The 22,411-nt window shown below is 33.4% G+C and overlaps 1 protein-coding gene across 1 annotated transcript in view; it reads left to right on the plus strand.

Annotated features, from left to right (window-relative positions):
- TRHDE (thyrotropin releasing hormone degrading enzyme) overlaps window positions 1-22,411 on the plus strand; it is a 621,602-nt gene that overhangs the window by 472,901 nt on the left and 126,290 nt on the right. The window contains exons 11-12 of the mRNA XM_051961259.1: window positions 2,828-2,958; window positions 3,051-3,106. Of these exons, the coding sequence (XP_051817219.1) occupies window positions 2,828-2,958; window positions 3,051-3,106 (187 nt within the window). The remainder of the gene's footprint in view (window positions 1-2,827; window positions 2,959-3,050; window positions 3,107-22,411) is intronic.

Here is a 22,411-nt window from a genome sequence, read left to right on the forward strand (position 1 = left end):
ACCTGAGGACAAGCACTTGTAAAAATTTGTCTTTATATCACTATTTCCTAGCATATACATTGCCCATAGTAGTCATTTAAATGTATGTTTAATTTAATATTACATCTTGTTTGTACTCTTTTGAAAGATGTTTAGTATAAGAATGAAGAAGTTCAGTGAATACTCTAGAAGAAAATTTACCCAGGAATTTTCTGAGATACTTCCCAGTACTTTCACTTTTGCCAAGGCATCAATCACCCAGCATAATTAAAAAAAACAAAACAAAACAAGGAAATCTCAACATTATTGGATTTTGACCTTTTAATCTTAAACTCATTCCCTTAATTCTGCCTTCAAAATAAAAAAGAAAATAAATAATATTTAAATATTATTTAATACATTAAATATTTTAATAGAGGACAGCTAGGTGGTGTGGCAGAAAAAACACTGGACCTGGAGTCAGGAAGACCTGAATTCAAATGCAGCCTCAAACATTTTTTTGATGGTTTGATTCTGGGCAAGTTACTTCATCCTGTTTGCCTCAGTTTCCTCACCTGTAAAATGAGCTGAAGGAAGAAATGGCCAAACAATCCAGTATTTTTGCCAAGAAAATTCCAAATGAGGTCATGATGATTCAGATATTACTAAAAAAAGACAGAAGAAATGACTGAACAACAACAAAAAAAGTTGTTTGGGAATGAGACAAGAGCCCAACTCAATATTTTCCCTTATATGTTTCTATTTTGGGAAGGCTTCAGAAAGATATGTCCCATATAGAACCAGTTTAGTGATATAAGTCTTAATCCTACCAGCAATACATCTTGGAGAATTTATTGGAGAATCCAAATGACATGGTTCTTAATCCTCCTTTGCTAAGTAGCCTCTCCTGAACTTCTTTCTTTTAATTTGGTTTTAAAAAGTAATTTTAATATAATTTCAATAAATATATTAAAACCAACAATTAAGCATTACTACATGCCAATCAAAGAGTATGGAAGAGTGTATAAACCAGCCTCAAATACAGAAAGATCTGAATTCTACCAATTGGAAATTACTATTGACAATTTTATGCAAGTATCTACATTGGAATCATGACTAAGTTATAACCTTTTACTTGAAAGTGGGGGAGATGATTATGAAAGCACCAAAGAAAAATGCAATTAATTAAACTGAATTTTAATGTGAAGTCATTATCATCTGATTCTTTGAAAATGAGTCATTTATATGTAGCAGAAAATAAAATTTTTGAAACAATCAGAATACTTTATTCAATGCTATGAATAATTATGGATACTTAATAATCTAATAACCATCTCAATGAATCTTTAAAATCATATATTTGGAGCTGGAGGGGCCATTAAATCCATCTTTTCATTTTACAGATAAGGAAACTGAGTCTGAGCAGTTAAGTCAAAACCCCCATCACATAGATAGCATCTAAGAAAGATCACATAAGTAGCATCTGAGAGAAAGTGAGGTCTTCCTCATTCTAAGAGTAGTGGTTTATCCACTGTGCCACTTAATTCCTGCATATTTTCTTTCTAGGTATTTGCTGGGGAGGCTCTTTAGCTATAAAGGGATATTATATACAGTATTATAGTTGTTTTCTTTTTCTAAAACATGATCTCCAGTGTTTTAATAGGGGAAAAAACATTGTGGGAGGAGTAAAATATGAAGTCTTGAAATTTCTGAAATATTTTAAATTAACTTTTAATTGAGTAAAACTAGACAAAAATGGTATTTGATAGCTCATAATGCCTAATGATAAGTAAAATGGAAAACAAAACAAAATTTGCAATCTAAAACATAGAAAATGGCCATTGTTTCAAAACTGAAAATAATAGACCATTCCTTTGGACTTTTGGGTAAAGGGATGAAAGGAAGGTGATTGGAGGCTGGTGAAAGAAAAGGTCTAGGAAAGGAGAATGAATGATGTCTGAAGGTGAGATTCAAATTACTCTACCATTTACAGGCCTTTAAGCCATAAATTTGAATGTTCCAGGGTACTAGCAGATATGACTTTTGACAAATTTTCCTGTATTTGAGGCCTAACTGAAAAAAAAAAAAAAAGTACTGATTGTGTAAAAATGTAATGCCTTAAGGTAGATCCAGGAGATACACATTGAAGCCTGAAGTGAAAATTATATTACTCCTTAGTTTGGAAGGGTAATTGTTAGAAATGGTTTTGCACAGAAACAGCTTTGCTTTCTAGTTTCTGTCTTTCTTCTGGAGGTTGCTTCTTTACCCTTGGGACTCTTTGCTTCACCACAGTGTATATACAAAACAACATGTACTTCAGTTCCAATATCAGGATCTCAAGACACTAACCAGGAATTCTGAAGAAATGTAGTTTTACCAATTGATCAAGAGGTATCTAGTTTCCTAGGTTTTGAAAGTATCTTTAATATTTAATGATATGGATGGCTTATTAGTCCTTTGCATTACACCATTTCATTAATTTCTCTCAATCCATACAGTCTCTAATTAGAAGTCAAGGGAAAAAATGCTTTTAGCTTTCTAGCTATTTATAAATTTGAGAAAGAAAAATATTGTTTAGAGGATATGTTTTATCTGGGAGAAACAGGTTAATTACAAAAACCAATTAGTTGAATCAACCAAGATGAAAACCCAACGTTTTCTAGGGCTTCCTAGATATAAGTAATTATTTGATTTAAACTATCTTTGTTAGAAAAAAATTAATTTGAAAAATTTGAGAAAGAATTATTGGTAATGTTCTTTGTATTATTTTAGACATCTAGTATTTGGCAATTGAGGAAGAAAAAATCTGACATTTTGAGATTTAAAACATGCTTAAGATATGTTATGACCTTAAAACTATCCTTTTCAGAACATCACAGAATTACTTTGGACAAAGAAAGCTGGTTGCTGGGGAACATCAATCAAACTGGCTACTTTAGGGTCAACTATGATCTAAGGAACTGGAGATTATTAATTGACCAACTAAAACAGAATCATGAGGTAAATTCCAGATAAACTAATCAAAGATTAATTTTGATAGGACATCTTTCTTCAGTCCTAAATGGTTTCATCTTTTTGATTGATTCTTATAGGTTCTCTCTGTCAGTAATCGTGCAGGTTTGATCGATGATGCTTTCAGCCTAGCCAGGTATGTTTTTCCCAATCCTCCAAAATAAATGTATATGATTGTATGTATGTATTTCAAGTGTAGAAAGACTTTTTCAAAACTTTTCTCTGTAGTTCAATCTGTTTGGAGTATTAATTATAAACTAATCACTGTCTCTAATTTGGATTATTCTAGATTAGTAAAATCCACAGGGTAGTCCTAAGTGTGGAGAAAATTGGTCAATTTTTTCACAAGATTAATTTATACTTTATTGATTAGAAATTTCTTTGGATTTTTACTAATGAACTTGACAAAATGACCCTCTCACTCTATTTAGTTTTTATGGACAATCTCCTTGGATATTAATAATTTTTGATGTCTGGCCTACAGAATGTGATTGTTTTATTGTGTGTGATCCATTTTAAAAAGTATTTTCTGTGAGAGCACTAAGTATTCCATAGAGAAAAAGAACTCTTCTGTATAATAACTTTAAAAGTTATTAGAAATATAAGGTTTTAGTAATTCTAAGGGTAGTACTAGAATTTCCTATGGTTGTATAATTAGGCTTATTAAGGTGGATGAATTATTCTTCTAAACTTTGATTATATAAAAATTTTAGTTATAAATTTGGAAAAGGGCCTCAATTTGCAGAGTTATTGTAAATATATGTATTAGTCTTTTCCACATTTGAATCATTTCATGTCTCATTTAATATTTTTAATCTTAGGAAGCATCCTCCATGAGTTATAGATTAATATGCCAATGTTGTCTGTGACAAAACTGATCCCTGTTCATGAAATCTAGACCTTGTGTAGCTACTTGAAACTAGTCAAATCTGTCTTTACAAATAGGAGAACAGATTTTATCCTTTGGGGTGGGGGGGAACATTGTAGTGCACAAATTCTTTTCTATGACATAAAAAGCATATTATATCTTGTAGAGGATATATTCATCAACATTAGTGAACTTAAAAAAAGAAAGTCTATTAATTACTTTGATACAAACAAAACTAAACTAAAAATATAAGTATGATACAATATATTCAAAACTTTAGCACTATGGTTCAGAACAGACTGGCTTATTGGGAGTGGGAAAGAAAGAATCTTGGGTAGTAACAAAGTTACATATCTATATATGTCTACATATGTATATATACCCACACATGTATACAATTACATACATTGCTATTAATGTATATGTGTTATATATATATACATATATATATACACACCTACATACATATTATCCTGCACAGAAATATGCATGTATCTATCATGTGAATTTAAATATGCTTATGCATATACATAGAGAGATATAGATATAGATATAATACATGCATACTACATATATAATATGTGCAAACATATATACATTCTAAATATTTGGAGCCTTTGACACAGTATGGAAGAGCAAAATCAACTGATCCAGTCATTGCTCTTCATCATATCAAGAAAATTTTAGGAAAGCAGGGGATTCGCTTTTCAAACAGATCTGTGACTATTAGCATTACTGTGTGCTGCGACCCAGTTGTTATTCTATTAATTGAAGAGTACTTAAGTAACATGCATATATTGTCAACTTTGTCAAAGGGGAATACTAAACTTAAAGATAAAAAGAGTCCAGCACATTCATATGTTGCAGAGAAAACAAACAACAAAACTCCCAAAACAAAAATACATAACTGAAGTCTAAGATTACGTGATTAAATTTGCCTATTATTACATAGCCAGTAAGTATCAGAGATACTTTCTGAGACCCAAACTCATCTTCATTCATTATCCCATACTATTATGAAAATTGTATCAATTTAATTGGGGTAACACAGTGGACTGGTAGTTACAATTCAGAGGAAAAGATTTGACTTAATAGAAGTAAATAGGGAAGCAGCATGATAATAGAAGAATAAGAACCTAATTGGAAGTCAAAGGAATGACATAGGCTCTGCCATTTGCTGCGTGTGTGACACTGGGGAAGTCATTTGTACTCTCTAAGCCTCAGGATTCTCATCTATAAGTTTAAAGACCTTAGGTCCAATCTATCTCTAAATCTGTAATAATTTATATATTTGGTTGTACATTCAGAAATGATTCAGAAACATGTGATTGGTAATAAAAATGGCTAGTAGGGAACCCTAAAAACCATGAAAAAATGTATTTACTGTATAGAAGAAGTGATAGAGTATATATGGGGAGTCACATTGAAAATGTTACACGTTTAGGTCATTTGATCTGGGATGACAAGAATTGGAATATTTGTCTTCTACTCTCTCGATGCATAGCTTTCCTCAAAGCTTAAGTACCATGTCCCATATGCGATCATTTCAGTTATTATATTCATTCCCTATCCCAGAAGCAAATTTTCATTTGCTTTGTTCATATTTTTATTTATTTATCTATATACTCATTTTCTTTATTAGAAGATTAAATTCCTTGAAACCAAAGACTGCTTTTTGGTTGTTTTTTTTTTTTTTAATCTCCAGCACTACAAGTACAATGTCCTAGCACATAGTAAGTACATAATAAATGCCTCTTGAACTGTTGAATTTGGCACCAGTTTTAATTTTAAGGGAGGAAAATAGAAAGAAGGTGAAAGGGGGCAATGTGAAGCTTTACTCTGGAGTAACATTGGGGAATTGGTATAGTGGTTGATTTGCTTCTGTACTGGAACAGTTGGGCACTGGTAAAGGATATGGGGGCTTTTAAAAAACAGCCTCATTTGAATCATTATGAATTTAAAGTGGTGACAGGAAATCTAATAAGAAATATTCTGAGAAAAATGAGTGGTGAACTAAAAGAAGAGGCAGATTTTTGAGTCATCAGCATTCAGATTGTGGAAGTCATGAAAGGTATATTTAGCGCAAATGCACTGGATGAATAACATTTATAAATTAAGTTTGCTTGTGGTCTGAAGCAAATTAAAGCTGAAGATTCTAATTTGTAAGACTGAAGAGTTGAAAATAAACAAGTGCTCATCTGTTTATTATTTGTGCCCATCTTTGCTAAAATATATCTCATAGTAAATAGATTAAATGCTTTACTAATTTGCTTTATTGACAGGTACAACAATTAAGATATTATCTGTGAAGTGACGAAATCAAAGATGCACACAGGAAAGATTCCTTCACAGATATGGAATTTAGTCTGTTTTTTTTTTTTTAATAGCCTTTTATTTACAAGTTATATACATGGGTAATTTTACAGCATTGACAATTGCCAACCTTTTGTTCCAATTTTTCCCCTCCTTCCCCCACCCCTTCCTTAGATGGCAGGATGACCAATACATGTTATATATATTAAAGTATAAATTAAATGCAAAATAAATATACATGTACAAATTGTTATTTTGCTGTACAAAAGGAATCGGACTCTGAAATATTATACAATTAGCTTGTGAAAGAAATCAAAAATGCAGGCAGGCAAAAATAGAGGGAATGGGAATTCAATGTAATGGTTTTTAGTCATCTCCCAGAGTTCTTTTGCTGGGTGTAGCTGGTTCAGTTCATTACTGCTCCATTAGAATTGATTTGGTTCATCTCATTGCTGAAGATGGCCAGGCCCATCAGAATTGATCATCATATAGTATTGTTGTTGAATTATATAATGATCTCCTGGTCCTGCTCATTTCACTCAGCATCAGTTCATGTAAGTCTCTCCAGGTCTTTCTGAAATCATCCTGTTGGTCATTTCTTACCAAACAATAATATTCCATAATATTCATATACCACATTTTATTCAGCCATTCTCCAATTGATGGACATCTACTCAATTTCCAGTTTCTGGTCACTACAAAGAGGGCTGCCACAAACATTCTTGCACATATAAGTCCTTTTCCCTTCTTTAAGATCTCTTTGGGATATAAACTCAGTAGTAACACTGCTGAATCAAAGGGTATGCACAGTTTGATAATTTTTTGAGCATAGTTCCAAATTGCTCTCCAGAATGGTTGGATGTATTCACAATTCCATCAACAATGTATCAGTGTCCCTGTTTTCCCACATCTCCTCCAAAATGCCACATTATCTTTCCCTGTCATTCTAGCCAGTCTAACCAATGTGTAGTGGTAACTCAAAGTTGTCTAAATTTGCATTTCTGTGATTAATAATGACTTGGAGCATCTTTTCATATGGCTAGAAATAGTTTCAATTTCTTTTTCTGAGCATTGTCTGTTCATATCCTTTGACCATTTATCAATTGGAGAATGGCTTGATTTCTTATAAATCAGAGTCAAATTTCTATATATTTTGGAAATGAGTCCTTTATCAGAGCCTTTAACTATAAAAATATTTTCCCAGTTTGTTGCTTCCCTTCTAATCTTGTCTGCATTGGTTTTGTTTGTACAAAAACTTTTCAATTTGATATAATCAAAATTTTTTATTTTGTGATCAGTAATGATCTCTAGTTCTTCTTTGATCACAAATTCCTTCCTCTTCCACAGGTTTGAGAGGTAAACTATCCTGTGTTCCTCTAATTTATTTATAATCTCATTCTTTATGCTTAGGTCATGAACCCATTTTGACTTTATCTTGATGTACAGTGTTAAATGTGGGTCAATGCCTAGTTTCTGTCATACAAGTTTCCAATTTTCCCAGCAATTTTTGTCAAACAGTGAGTTCTTATCCCAAAAGCTGGGATCTTTGGGTTTGTCAAACACTAGAGTATTAAAGTTATTGACTGTTTTGTCCTTTGCACCTAACCTATTCCACTGATCAGTTGATCTATTCCGCTGATTAATCTATTTCTTAGCCAATACCAAATGGTTTTAGTAACTGCTGCTTTATAATATAATTTTAGATCTGGTACAGCAAGGACACCTTCATTTGATTTTTTTTTTATTAATTCCCTTGAAATTCTTGACCTTTTGTTTTTCTATATGAACTTTGTTATTATTTTTTCTAGGTCATTAAAATAGTTTTTGGGGAGTCTGATTGGCATAGTACTAAATAAATAGAATAGTTTAGGTGGTATTGTCATCTTTGCTTGCCCTATCCAAGAACATTTAATATTTTTTCAATTGGTTAGATCAGACTTAATCTGTATGGAAAGTGTCTTGTAGTTTTTCTCATAAAGTTTCTGATTTTCCCTTGGCAGATAGATTCCTAAGTATTTTATACTATCAGTAGTTACTTTAAATGGAATTTCTTTTGGTAACTCTGTTGGATTTTGTTAGTGATATATAAGAAAGCTGATGATTTATGTGGGTTTATTTTGTATCCTGCAACTTTGATAAAGGTATGGATTATTTCTAATAACTTTTTAGTAGAATCTCTGGAGTTCTCTAAGTATCCCAACATATCATCTACAAAGAGTGATAGCTTGGTTTCCTCATTACCTACTCTAATTCCTTTAATCTCTTTCTCAACTCTTATTGCCACAGCTAGCATTTCTAATACAATATTGAATAGTAACGGTGATAGTGGGCAACCTTGTTTCACTTCTGAGCTCATTGGGAATGGTTGAAGTTTGTCCCCATTACATATGATGCTTACTGCTGGTTTTAAATAGATGCTACTGATTATTTTAAAGAAAAGTTAATTTATTCCTATACTCTCAAGTGTTTTTAATAGGAATGAATGTTGGATTTTATTAAATGCTTTTTCTGCATCGATTGAGATTATCATAGGGTTTTGTTAATTTGGTCATTAATATGGCCAATTTTACTGATAGTTTTCCTAATATTGAACCAGCCCTGCATTCTTGGTAGAAATCCAAATTGATCATGATGTATTATCCTGGGGATGATTTGCTAATATCTTATTTAAGATTTTAGCATCAATATTCATTAGGGAGATTGGTCTATAATTTTCTTTCTCTGTTTTCAACCTACCAGGTTTAGGTATCAGTACCATGTCTGTGTCATCAAAGGAATTTGGTAGGACTCCTTCATTCCCTATTTTATCAAATAATTTATATAACATTGGGGCCAATTGTTCTTTAAATGTTTGGTAGAATTCACATGTAAATCCATCTGGTCCTGGGGATTTTTTCTTAGGGAGTTGATTAATAGCTTGTTTTATTTCTTTTTCTAAAATGGGACCATTTAACCAATTTACTTCTTCCTCTGTTAATCTGGGCAATCTATATTTTTTTTAAACAAAAATTTTTAATAGGCATATGTTAAAAATTAAGATAATACAAAATTGTTAATAGGCACACATTAAAATTAATATATAACATATAACACAAAGATTGTTAATAGGCACATATTAAAATAAACATATATAACACAAAGGTTGCTAATAGGCATATTAATAAGGGCATTTTGGGTGGCACAGTGGCTAGAAGGCTGGTCCTGGCATCAGGAAAACTTCTCTCTGGTTGTTGCTTAGTTGTGACAGCCTTGTCCAGCCCTTGTTGTCCCTATTTGACCTTTTCTTGGCAGAGAACTTCCCTAGTGGATCCAGTGGATCCACTTTTTCAGAGGTAAAATGACTTGTCCAGGGCTAGGCAGGATGTGAGGCTAGATTTGAATTCAGTTCTTCTTGACTCCAGGTCCTGTGCTCTATCTCTCTCTCTCTCTCTCCCTCTCTCTCTCTCTCTCTCTCTCTTTTTTTGTGAGTGGGTTGGGGAGGAGACATTTATTGGTCACTCCAAATACAGGATTTGGAGGCACAGGAGTCAAGGGCATGTTACAGTGTGCCTGACCATGGGAAGCACAATGGCAAGTGAAAAGAACATCGACTCTGAAGATAGAGGACTTGAATGAAACACTTGAGTCTTGCAGTGTATCCTTCAATTTCTCATCTTTGTTGAAGTAGTTGTAGGAGGAGTTGGGTTGAACTGTATTCTCTTACTTTACTATGTTGTCTAGTTTCTCCTTTTTCTACTTCTCTTGATTCCTGTTGTTGGAGATCAAATTTTTTGTTTAAGTCTGTTTTTTTCCTTAGAAACAGATGGGATTCCTCTGTTTCACTAAATGTCCATCTTCTTCCGTGGAAAAAAATACTCAGCTTAGCTGGGTAGTTTATTCTTGGCTGCATTCCAAGTTCTTTTGCCTTTCAGAATATCTGATTCCAGGCCCTTCGATCCTTTAATGGGCAACCTATATTTTTGAAAGTATTCATCCATTTCATTTATCAAATTTATTGGCATACAGTTGGGCAAAGTAACTCCTAATTATTGTTCCAATTTTCTTTTCATTAGTGGAAAGCTCTCCCTTTTTATTTTTAAGACTAACAATTTGATTTTTCTCTTTTCTTTTTCTAATCAGATTTACCAAGGATTTTTTCTATTTTGTTGATTTTTTCATAGAACCAAAGCTTAGTTTTATTTATTAATTCAATAGTTTTTACTTTCAATTTTATCCACCTCTTCTTTTATTTTTAGAATTTCAAGTTTAGTGTTTGGGGTTTTTTAATTTGCTCTTTTTCTAGCTTTTTTAGTTACAAGCCTAATTCATTGATTTTCTTTTTCTCTATTTTATGTAAGTAATCTTCAAGAGCTATAAAATTTCTTGTTATTACCACTTTGACTGCATCCCACACATTTTGGTATGTTGTCTCATTATTGTCATTCTCTTGGGTGAAATTATTAATTGTGTCTATGATTTGCTGTTTCACCCCATCATTCTTTAAGATGAGATTCTTTAGTTTCCAATTACTTTTTGGTCTATTTACTCCTAACTTTTTGTTGAATGTAGTTTTAATTGCATTGTGGTGTGAAAAGAAAGCATTTACTATTTCTGCCTTGCTGCATTTAATTTTGAGGTCTTTGAGATCAATTTTTATTTAGGTTCCATGGTTCCATGTACTACTGAGAAGAAAGTATATTCCTTTCTGTCTCCATTCAGTTTTCTCCTAATTTTTCTAATATTCTATTTAACTCTTTAATTTCTTTCTTATTTGTTTTGTGGTTTGATTTATCTAATTCTGAGAGTGCAAGGTTGAGATCTCCCACTATTGCAGTTTTGCTATCTATTTCTTTTTGCAATTCTCTTAACTTCTCCTTTAGGAAGTTAGATGCTATACCACTTGGTGCATATACATTTAGTATTGACATTGCTTCATTTTCTATGCTACCCTTTAGCAAGATATAGTTTCCTTCCTTATCTCTTTTGATTAGATCAGTTTTTGCTTTTGCTTGATCTAAGGATGGCTACCACTGCTTTTTTGACTTCACTTGAAGCACAATAGATTGTGCTTCATCTTTTTACCTTTACTCTGTATGTATCTCCCTGCTTTAAATGTGTTTCCTGTAAATGACATATTGTAGGGTTCTGACTTTTGATCCAGGATGCTATCCACCTCCACTTTATGGGTGAGTTCATCCCATTGACATTTATGATTAAAATGACTAATTCTGTATTTCCTGCCATCTTATTATCCTCAGATTATTCTTTTCTTTTACTTGCCCCCCCCAACCCTCTTTTCCAGTTTTGAACTTATGTGCCCCACTTGTATCATGCAGTTCTCCCTCTTTAGGATCCCTCCCTTCCCCCTTTGAGTCTCTTCCCCTTTCTTGTACCCTTCCCTTATTACTCTTTTCCTTTTCCCTTTTTCTCTCCCCCCTTTTAATGAAATGAGAGAAGATTTTCTATAAAACAAGTATGTCAATTATTTTCTCTTTGAGCCAACTCTGATGAGAGTAAGATTCACACAGTGTTCCTCCCCCTCTCTAAATTCCCTCAGATATGATATTTCCTTTGCCTCTTTGTGGGATGTAGTTTCCCTCTTTTTATCCCCCCTTTCCCCCATTTTCTGACATTATCCCTTTTCTATTTCTACTTCCCTTTTTTATGTTATATCAGTAAAATCATATTGTACATGTAGTCTTTTTGTATATCCACAACAGAAATACAATTATCAAGAGTTCCTTTTACCTTTTCTGCTTCTCTTGAGTCCTATGGTTGGAGATCAATTTTTTTTTTTTTTTAGTTCTGGTTTTGTCCTTAGAAACAAATAGAATTCATCTGTTTCATTAAATGACCATCTCCTTCCCTGGAAGAAAATACTCAGCTTAGGTGGGTAATTTATTCTTGGCTGCATTCCAAGTTCTTCTGCCTTTCAGAATAGCAGATTCCAGGCCCTTCAATCCTTCAATGTGGAGGCAGCCAGATCTTGGGTGATCCTTATTGTGGCACCTTGGTATTTTAATTGTTTTTTTTCTGGCTGCTTGTAATATTTTTTCCTTAATCTGATAGTTCTGAATTTTGGCCACAATATTCCTTGGATTTTTTATTTTAGGGTCTTTTTCAGACCTATTTCAATGCCTATTTTACTTTTTAATTCTATTACCTCTGGACAGTTCTCTTTGATGATTTCTTATAAAATAGTATTGAGGCTCTTTTTTTCACCATAATTTTTGGAAAGTCCAATAATCCTCAGATTATCTCTCCTACATCTATTTTCCAGGTCTGTCATTTTTCCAAGTAGATATTTCATGTCTTTTTCCAGTTTATCATTTTTTTGGTTTTGCTTAATTGATTCTTGCTGTCTCAATGAATCATTGGTTTCTATTTGTTCAGTTCTGATTTTTAATGAGTTATTTTCTTCATTAGCTTTTTTTACTTCTTTTTGTATGTGTTCAATTGAGTTTTTAAATGAGTTGTTTTGCTCTATGGAATTTTTTTCCATTTCACTATTTTTTTTTTTTTTTAGTGAATTATGTTCTTTTTCCAATTCACAAATCCTACGTTCTTGCAAATTCTTTATCTTTTCCAATTCACAAATCTTACTTTCCTGAGACTTTTTTACTTTTTCCAATTCACAAATTCTGTTTCCCTGCACTTCCTGGGAATTTTTTATCTTTTCCAATTCATATTTCAGGAAGTTGTTACTTTCTTGCAAAGCTTCTCTTTCCTTTCCCCATTTTTCTTCTCTCTTTTGAGACTTTTAATGGTCTCTTCTAGGAGAGCTATGTAATGGGGGACAGGTAACATTCCCCTTTGGGGTATTGTCTGGAGACTGTTTGCTATTAGTCTCCTCCCAGTTGCAAACCTGCTCTTTTTCTGTATAGAAGCTATCCATCTTCCTTTTGATTTTTTTTACTCATTTTTTAAGGCCTTTAAGGTCTGCCTTTAGGGCAAGGGGGTTACCAGCTTCCTCTGCAAATCAGGGAAAGATGTAAACAGTCTTCAGGCAGCAAGGTATAGGAGTGCTCTGGGTAAAAGTTCTCCCCCTCCCCCAAACCAGAAGTGAGCTATGGAAGTGCCCAGTGGCTGTGTGGTTTAGCAACTGCCCTAAGGATAGAGACTAAGGCAAAGTGCCACTATCTGAGGCCAAAGCCCCACGTGGGGCTGTGGGTATTAGCAGCTGATCAGTGAATAGCAGGCTCAGACTGGAAGTGTCTCTGCCCCAAAGCAAATTGCACTGAGGCAGTTCTGTTACCCCAAGCTGAGCCCCCCACACTGTGCAGATTAAAGGCTGCCCCAGGGCTGTGCCCCCCTGCTGTTCAAGTTCGCAACTGCCCCAAGGAACATCCTCGGACTGTGAGTTGGGGCTGCAAGGTTGTGTTGTGATCTGTGCTGTTACTTCCAGTTGGTTTTGGGTGGGTAAAGCCAGATCCTATTAGGCTCTGGCATTTTATAGAGTGTCTTCTCTGCTGTTCTACTGTTTTGCAGCAATCAGTCTATGCTAGTATCGTCTCTGTAATTTTCTAATCACAGAGACCATTCCCACCCAGTCTGCACCATATGCCTCTAGTTCTCTCCCTGCTTGCACTGATCTTCTCCCCGGCCCCTCAGGACAAACCTTTTCTGCCAAAATTCCAGATTATCTTTGGCTGTTGAGTTGTTATATTTCTAGTCTTCATGGGTTTTATCAGTCAATTACTATTTTTGAGGCTGAATTTAATGCTGGTCGTGAGGGTATCTGAGAGTTTAGAAAGTCACTTGTGTCTTCTCTGCCAGTTTGGCTCCACCCCCTGGAATTTAGTTTTAATTTTCTTTCAGGCAGGTGAACATCTTTTAGTTAAACATTTTTATCTTATTATTTTTGGTTGGAAAGTCAAAAGTCAAATGTAATATGTGCATATATGTGTGCATATGCACACACACACACACACCATATGTAAGCCATCAATTAGAGAAATAATTATATTAGTTTGAAGACTCAGTTTCCTTTAACAGATGGTGAAATAGAGAACAACAGACTTTTAAACAGAAATTGGCAAAGAATACTTCTCCTCTAAAAGGGAGACAAAATTTAGGTAAAAGGGGGTAGAAGTGAAGTTTGACTTGACTATGGAAAAGTGTTACAGAGTCTCCTCATTTCCTGGACTTGGGCTATATCATGCTGGTAGATTTAAGCTCTCAATATAGAGTAGCTAAAAATTATTTGATATCTTTTTCTCTCTGTAATCATGACTCTCTCTCTTGCTCCCTTCTTCCCTTCAGTATACTTTCTTGCTTCTCATCTGTCGAAGAGATTTAAGCTTCCCTTCATCTCTTTCTTCATTCTCCTGTTCCATCAACACCCATTTCCAGCCGTATTCCATCACCCTTCTTATGCAAGAAGCATCTATTCATATACCACAATTTGTTTATCTGTTCCCCAACTGCTGGGCATCTAATCTGTTCCCAATTCTTTGCTAATGAAAAAGAAAAGATGCTACTCATTATTTGTTATGTAAAGAACCCTTCTTTTGGTCTTAGATCACTTCCAAATTTATGCCTATGATGAGTTCTCTAGACCAAAGAATGTGGAAATTTTAGTGAGTAAGGAAGGAAAACAAACATTTATTCAATCAGTCTATACCTTCCTATGTACTAAACAATATCCTAAGTGCTAAGGTACAAAAAAAGCAAAGGACAATCCTTATTTTTAAGGGACTAACAATCTAATGGAGAAGATAAAAAAACAATGACACCAGTATTAAGAGCAGTTGGGAAAGGTTTCTTATAGTAGATGGGGTTTTAGTTGAGACTTAAAGTCAGAGAAACTAGCATATTCTTGAAAGTAGAGCATTTTAAGCAAGGGGACATCCAGAGAAAATGCCCCAAGCAGAAAGATGAAGTGTTTTGTTTGTGGAACAACAGGGAAACCAGTGTCATTGGATCAAAGAGTATGTGAACAGGGAATCAGGTATAAAAAGACCAGAAGGTTAGATTATAAAGAGTTTTGATTATCAAACAGAGTATTTTATATTTAATCCAGAAAGCCTTAAAGAGCCTTCTATCATTGGAATTTATTGAGTAGCAGGAAGAGGTGACATAATCACTTTGGTGACTGAATGGAAGATGAATTGTATTTGACACAGACTTGTAGTTCGAGTGTGAGGTGATGCATCTCCACATAAATGTCTGTTATTGGTGGCAGTGGCAGAGAAGAGAAGGGGATATATTCAATAGATGTCTCAAAGGTGAAATTAACAAACATTGACAGAATATTGGATTAGGGAGGTGGGGTGATAAGAGAGTAAAAAGTTAAAGATAATATATTAGATCTTCTGAGGTACTGCTGGCTTTGACCTCAACAGTAATAGAGAAGGTAGGAGGGGGCAGGACAGAAGATAGACAGAGAGAAAATGAATTCAATTTTGGACATATTAGGATGTCTATTAAATGTATAATTTGAAATGTCTGAAAGATAATATGAGATACAAGATGGGAAAGCAACAGAAAGATTGGAAAGAATATGTAGATTCAAGAATCATTACCATAGAAATGGCCATTAAATCTACAGAAGATGATGAGATTACTGAATGAAATAGTATGGAGGTAAAGAAGAGGGTCCAGGATACAACCCTTATTTAGCACCTACTGTGTGTCAGATATGCTAAGTGCTTTTTAAATATGATCTCATTTGATTTCATCTCACAAAAAAAAATTAAGGCAAAGATTTGCCTGATGTTTTACAGAGGGTAAGAATAGATTTGAACTCAGTTTTCTCTCACTCCATGTTCATATATTAATGACCCCCATTTCTATTTGAATTTAACATCACTGTCCTAGACTACCAATTTATATGACAAAAAAAAAAAGTTAATGTAGCACTATCTGTTCTTAATGAAACATTTCCTACATTTTGAGATCCCACTTTCTTTTTCTAATTGTTTATTAGCTGTCCTTTTAATAATTTGTTCTAGAATTATGCAGGAATCAATGTAATAGTCACTGGAAAACATAAATTAAGTGATAGACTATAACTTTGTAATTGTTCATACCTGAGATCTAACTATTTATGCAACAGTGACATTGTCTAAATAATTGACAATTATAATTTTTTAGGCATGGTCCTTTTTTAGAGAAAATTCTCTGAGACATATCAATAAATTTTTAATGTAATTGTTTATGCCTAATCAGACATTTATGGATTGACATTGTCATAGAAGTATTATGGCGTGTCTTGAAAGCCAGTAACCTAGTCCATAAATTAAACTTGTCCTATTTTGATAACCAGATGGGTAACTAGTTTACCTTTCTTTGATGAAACTCATAAAAGGAATGCACCCTGAGAATACAAACATATTTTAAACAACTTCTTTGTTATTTAAAATGGAGACAATAGAGTCACCTCACTAGATGAGAAAAACAATATAAAACTAATTAATCTTGTCATGGGCTATAATGCTTTATGAATGTGGAATTATTTTTTGCAAAAAAGAATCTATGACTCTGAATGCCCCCCTCTTTTTATGCTATCTCTATCTGAGATATACTCCTAGGCTAATAAAAATATTTTAAAATATTTGATATCATTTTGTTATGGCACTATTTAATATTGTCATTATGATTAATAAAACATTGAAATGTATACTCCTATTCATTGAGCTGGGAGGTTAGTGTTTATTTTCTTTCTTGTTTTGAGGAAAAAAGTCCATGGCTGTTGTATATTTATCTTAGTTAGCATTTGTGAGGCTATTAGAATCTTTGTGCATAATAATTACAATAATTTATGAAACTGTGAAAATAATAACTGTTTCAAAATGATATTCATCACTGACTGTTTTCAGTCTTCTGACTAATTGTATTATTACTTGCTTGTCTTCTCAGCCTCATCCAAAAAGGCACAAAGCAGAAACCAGAAACAGCAAATTGCAGATGGTGCCTGATTCAAGAGGTTCAGATTTTCAAACAATCAGATGAATCTATTATCTCATCAGTGTAGGCCTATCTTATATTGCTGTCATTCCTGCCTATTCTGTGTAAAATCTGTGCACATCCTTCCATAATTCTCTAGGTTTCTCCCCAAGACACCAAGGAGTTTCCTTGGTTTCTTATGACATGAGGAAGCTACAAAAGGGTCACATAAACTCTGTCCAATAGGTATTCTTGACTTTTACTTGATGAACATCCCATCTTCTTTTTCATTCCTCCATTTCTTTTAAACCATCTTTTGTTCTACTTCTATTTTACTATTTCAAAATCCTCATTAATTATATGTTGCAACCTACTCATGCCCACCATATGACTTTCCATTGCCCTTTGGATGACTTTTAAGTTTGGAGACCAGCCATACAACAACTCCAAAAAGATATTACTATGAAAAAGATATCCATCTTTTTTGTTTCAGGGGATAAAAAGGACAGCAAAAATGAACAAATAAATGAGTCAAGGGATTTTAATATTCTTCTTTCTAGTCCATATCTTCAGATTATCTTCAGTCTGCCTCTACAGATATAAAGAGAATATACTGTGTTTCCCTGATAATAAGACCTATCCCGAAAATAAGCCCTCCCCTTACTGAGTAAGATAAGCCCTCCCCCGAAAATAAGCCCTATTGAGATTGCTACTGTAGTGAAGGTGATCCCCTGCGCTACATGCTACATTATGGTACCCTCTGTATGCACCATTCCCCCCTCCCCCCCTCCCGCCAGGTGAAATGCACGTCATGTTCCGAGCTGCATCTAATCAGAGCTGCAGCAGTGAGTGCGTCATCCTGTTCTTCCCCAGTGATTTGCTTGCTGGCGCCATTGAGAGCAGTGCCCCGGAGGAGAGCTGAGGCAGGACAACATAAAAACCTGGTATGTAAGCGGGAGTGAGAGGGCATGATGGAGGATAAAAGGGGCATGATGGAGGATAAAAGAACTCAAGGGGCATGATGGAGGATAAAAGAAGAACTCAGCCAGCACTCACCATGCTAAAGAAATGAAGAACTTCCTTGCAGAGAGAAGAATAGATCAAGTAATAATTCCTGCAGGAATGACTGCCTATCTCCAGACTCTTGATATTGCAATAAACAAGCCATTCAAGGACCATTTGCGCATGGAAGTCAATGACTACATTGAAAATAGAATGGAAAGAAATCAGCGTGGAAACTTTGTGAAGCCCTGTTGCAAGAAGTCATGACTTGGGTGAAGAAGTCATGGGATAAAATTACTGACAGCTGTGTCACCAAGGCACTATGAGCAGGTTACCTGGACAAGACATGTTCATTTAAAGAGAGCTATATTGCTGGACATGACAGATTGGGTCCACTTCTTCTGAAGGAAATAGAGGCGCAAGACATCCAGGATGGAATTCAGGGTATGGACACTTATGACGATGTTGTTGAAGAAGATGACATGATCATTATTGAATAAAGGTACTTTTTTTTGTTCACATTTACCTGTTTATTAAAATTACTGTCAATGTTCATTAAAATAAGCCCTCCCCTGAAAATAAGCCCTCTGGGGTTTTTCTGTCAAAAAAAATAATAAGACAGTGTCTTATTATCGGGGAAACACAGTATCTACCCTTTTAATAGTGAATTAACAATTAGGGAAGTTGGCTTCTATTTGTTGTTGGAGTATTTACTACCTGTATGACTTTCAGCAAGTCATTTGATTTTTTTTTAAGTATCATTGTTTTCCTCTACAAAATGAAAGAACTAGGGAATTTCTAAGATCACTTTCAGCTCTATGATTCTTTTTGCTTGCAACAATTTTCAGAATTGATACCTGGCAGCTCTGATGTTTATTTAAGTTTATTTAATATCTTGCCAAAAGTAAGAGAATAAAAAGTATTCTGAGAAATATTTTAAGGTAAATTCATTATCATGATCTGAGCTTTCTTCTCTTTCTTTGTATCAATTTTCTAGTAACAACCTTTAAACATTTATTTTTTTTCTTCTTTGGTTTTCTTGCTCTGTAGTTACTTTTTAATGTAGCCTTCTCTCTGTCTTTCTCAAAGTTAGAAAAATGTTACCACATGCCTGTGAGCTGTATATAGACTTTTATTGAGGACAGAATCACAGATTTTGACTTTGTGATAGCTTAAGGGTGACTGTGATATCAGTTAACTTTTGAGAAGTACTGATCCCCAAAGGAATCGGGTACTCTCAGTAGCTTTGTGGCTCTTAAGGGGAGCACTTCTAAGAGATTATTTTAAATTGTGTAATATTAAATCAAAACCAAATTTATAACCACTCTGTGCCCAAATTTATGTTTGTTCCATGTAGACTAAAATGTTTAATATTAATACATAATGACTCAAAATGTTGAGAAGAATTTAATTGAACAATATTTTGACATCATTCTGAAAGTTTGATCCATTGGCAGAGGAAACAGCCTGAACCTTTGAGCTATAGAAGTGTGGGTTAGTGGATTATGTTTGCATATTATGTGGATTTAAATGAATTGTTTCTTTTGAAAAGTAAACATTCTAAATATATATGAGAATTATTTGAAAAATGTATATATGATTAATGTACTCTGGCATTTTTTCATGCCTCAAAATGTTTTTTTTTTTAATTCCTATTATATTTAGGATAGTCTTCCCATTTTAAACAGATCTGACATATTAAAAAATATATTTATTTAAAAAGTCTGAGTTTAATTTAGCTCCAGTTTATCTGTTCTGGCTCTAAAATCCAGTGATGTCTTTGCTCCAACGGGAATCAAACCATTTACATTATAAATAATTTAAATTATTTAAATCAGATTCAGAGCTTGAACAAACCTCAGAAACTCATCGTGTCCAGTAGTATTTCCTAACAAGAACAATCTTGGTATACCATTTTGGTATAAATTTCACTGGGTCATAGTGTATGATCTTTGCAATATATTGCTGCAATGTTGCTAGTTTTTATTTAGAATTTTTGCATTAATAATCATTAGGAAAATTGGTCCATCATTTTTTCTCTATTTTTCCTCTTTGTAGTTAGGCACAATATTTTTGTCATAAAGGGAATTTGACCTTTTTTGACTATTTTTCCAAATAGTTTATATGGTATTGGAATTAATTATTCTTTAGCTGTTTAGTAGAATTGACTTGTGAATCCATCTGGTCCCTGGGACTTTTTTCTTAAGAGTTAGCTGATGACTTGTTCAATTCAAAAATGACTTTTCTAAGATAGTGTTATTTAAGTATTCTATTTCCTTTTATGTAAGCCTGGGCAATATGTATTTTTGTAAATATTCATCCATTTAATTTATTTTGTCAGATTTATTTACATATAATTAGACAAAGTAACTTAGTAAAAGCTTCAATTTAGTCTTTAATGGTAGTGTATTTATCCTTTTTATTTTTATACTGGTAATTTTGTTTTCTTTTAAAAAAATCAAATTGCCAATGATTTAGCTATTTTGTTGGGTTTGTTTTTCATAAAGTCAGCTCCTAGTTCTTATTAGTTCAATGAATTTTTAAATTTTCATTATTAACCTCTTTGATTCATTTTGGGATTTAGTTGGGGATTTTAAATTTATAATTTTACTAAAATATCTATCACATATAACTTCCAAAAATTGTATTGATCTCCTTGACATCTTCCTTATTTATTTTATGGTTAGATTTATCTAGTTAAATTTGAGGTACTCCTCTAGTATACTTATACTATCTATTTCCTCTTATAATTCATTTAACTTTTCTTATTAGAATTTTGATTCTATGCCATTTGATCCATTTATGTTTAGTACTAGTGTCTATGATACCTTTTAGCAAGATGTAGTTTACCTGCTTATTTTTAATTGTGTATATATTTACTTTTTCTTTGTTTAAGATGATGGTTGTTATCCTTGATTATTTTTCTTTATACTAGATTCTGCTTTAGTCTTTTATTATTACTTTATTATTATTCTTCAGTTGTATTTTTTGTAAGCAATATATTGTTAGATTGGTTTCTAGTTCATTCTGCTAGTCACTTTCATTTTATGAATTAGTTCATCCATTCACAAATACATAGTTATGATTAATAATTATGTATTTCTTTCCTTCCTTGTATTTTCCCTGTTTATCTTTCTTTCAACTCTGTTCCTCCACAAAATCTGTTTTTCTCCTAAAAAGCTTCCTTATTTTTCTCTCCCTTCCATCATTCCTTCATTCCTTCTCTTGTATCTTTCTTTTCTTATTTCCCAGTTAGGTAAGGTATTTAACTGAATTTTTGAACCAATTCTGATGAGAATGAAATTCAAGTGTTACCTGTCCCTCCATTTTCTGCTCTACAATAAAAACTCTTCCTTGTACACCTCTTAAATATGAGTAAAATTTCCCTATTCTTTCTTTCCCCTCCTCTTTCTTTGAATTCATTCTCTTTTTTCACTCCTGAATTTTTTTTATAATTATCTCATCATATTCAACTAACACTATGACTTTGGTATATACTACTTTTGATTGACCTAATAATGAGAACATTCTTAGGAGTGACAAGTACCATCTTACCAAACAGAAATGTAGGCCGTTTAATCATATTAAGTCCCTTGCGATTTTTTTCTTATGTTTATTTTTTTTTTCCTTTGGAGTTATTTTTTTCTAATGAGCCTTTGTACCTTTTTCTCTCTTGCCCCCTCTCATTTGATCAATGCTGCTTTTAAAGGAATTCTTCAATGAATTTTTTTGCCCCTTTTAACATTTGGTCAATTCTGTTTTTTTAATTGTCATTTTCTTCAGTTCTTTGTGTGCCTCTTTTCCCAAGTTGTTGACTCTTTTTCCTAATTTATTGAATCATTCTTCTTTCTTCTTTCTATTCCCAGTTTTTCCTCTACTGTCTTTAATTAGTAAAATCCTTTGTGAGTATTTTCAGAAAATCTTCTGAGTCCTGTGTCCAGATCACACTTAAAAAAGGCTTTTGCTTGTGTTTTAAACATTGATGTCTTAGAAACTTTTGCCTGTTTTTTATTGTAACCACAGTAGCTTTTTATGGTCAGGTTCATTTTTTGTTCTTTGCTTATTTTTCTTCACCTATTTTCTTGTCTTTTAACTTTATGTTAAATTAGACTCTGTCCTCAGCATTGAGGGAGAACTTTCTCAAGCTTAGAGTATTTTGTTCTTCTGTTTTCAGAGCTAGTTCTGAGAGTCTGTAAGTTTCCTGTGCTTCCAAAAGTTGTATGATCCAAGAAAAGGTGTGGTTCTTGCTCTCTTGGGGCATTCTTTGGTCTTTACCTTGTTATCCTGTAGGTTCAAGTGCCTTTGTTTCTCTTCATCAGGTATTTATTTAGAGTCTATTATGGATGGGCAGTGACTGTAGAGACAAACACAAGCCATGTTTTGCCCTCAGTG

Source organism: Antechinus flavipes, chromosome 5, assembly GCF_016432865.1.
Source record: "Antechinus flavipes isolate AdamAnt ecotype Samford, QLD, Australia chromosome 5, AdamAnt_v2, whole genome shotgun sequence".
Lineage (NCBI taxonomy): Eukaryota > Metazoa > Chordata > Mammalia > Dasyuromorphia > Dasyuridae > Antechinus > Antechinus flavipes.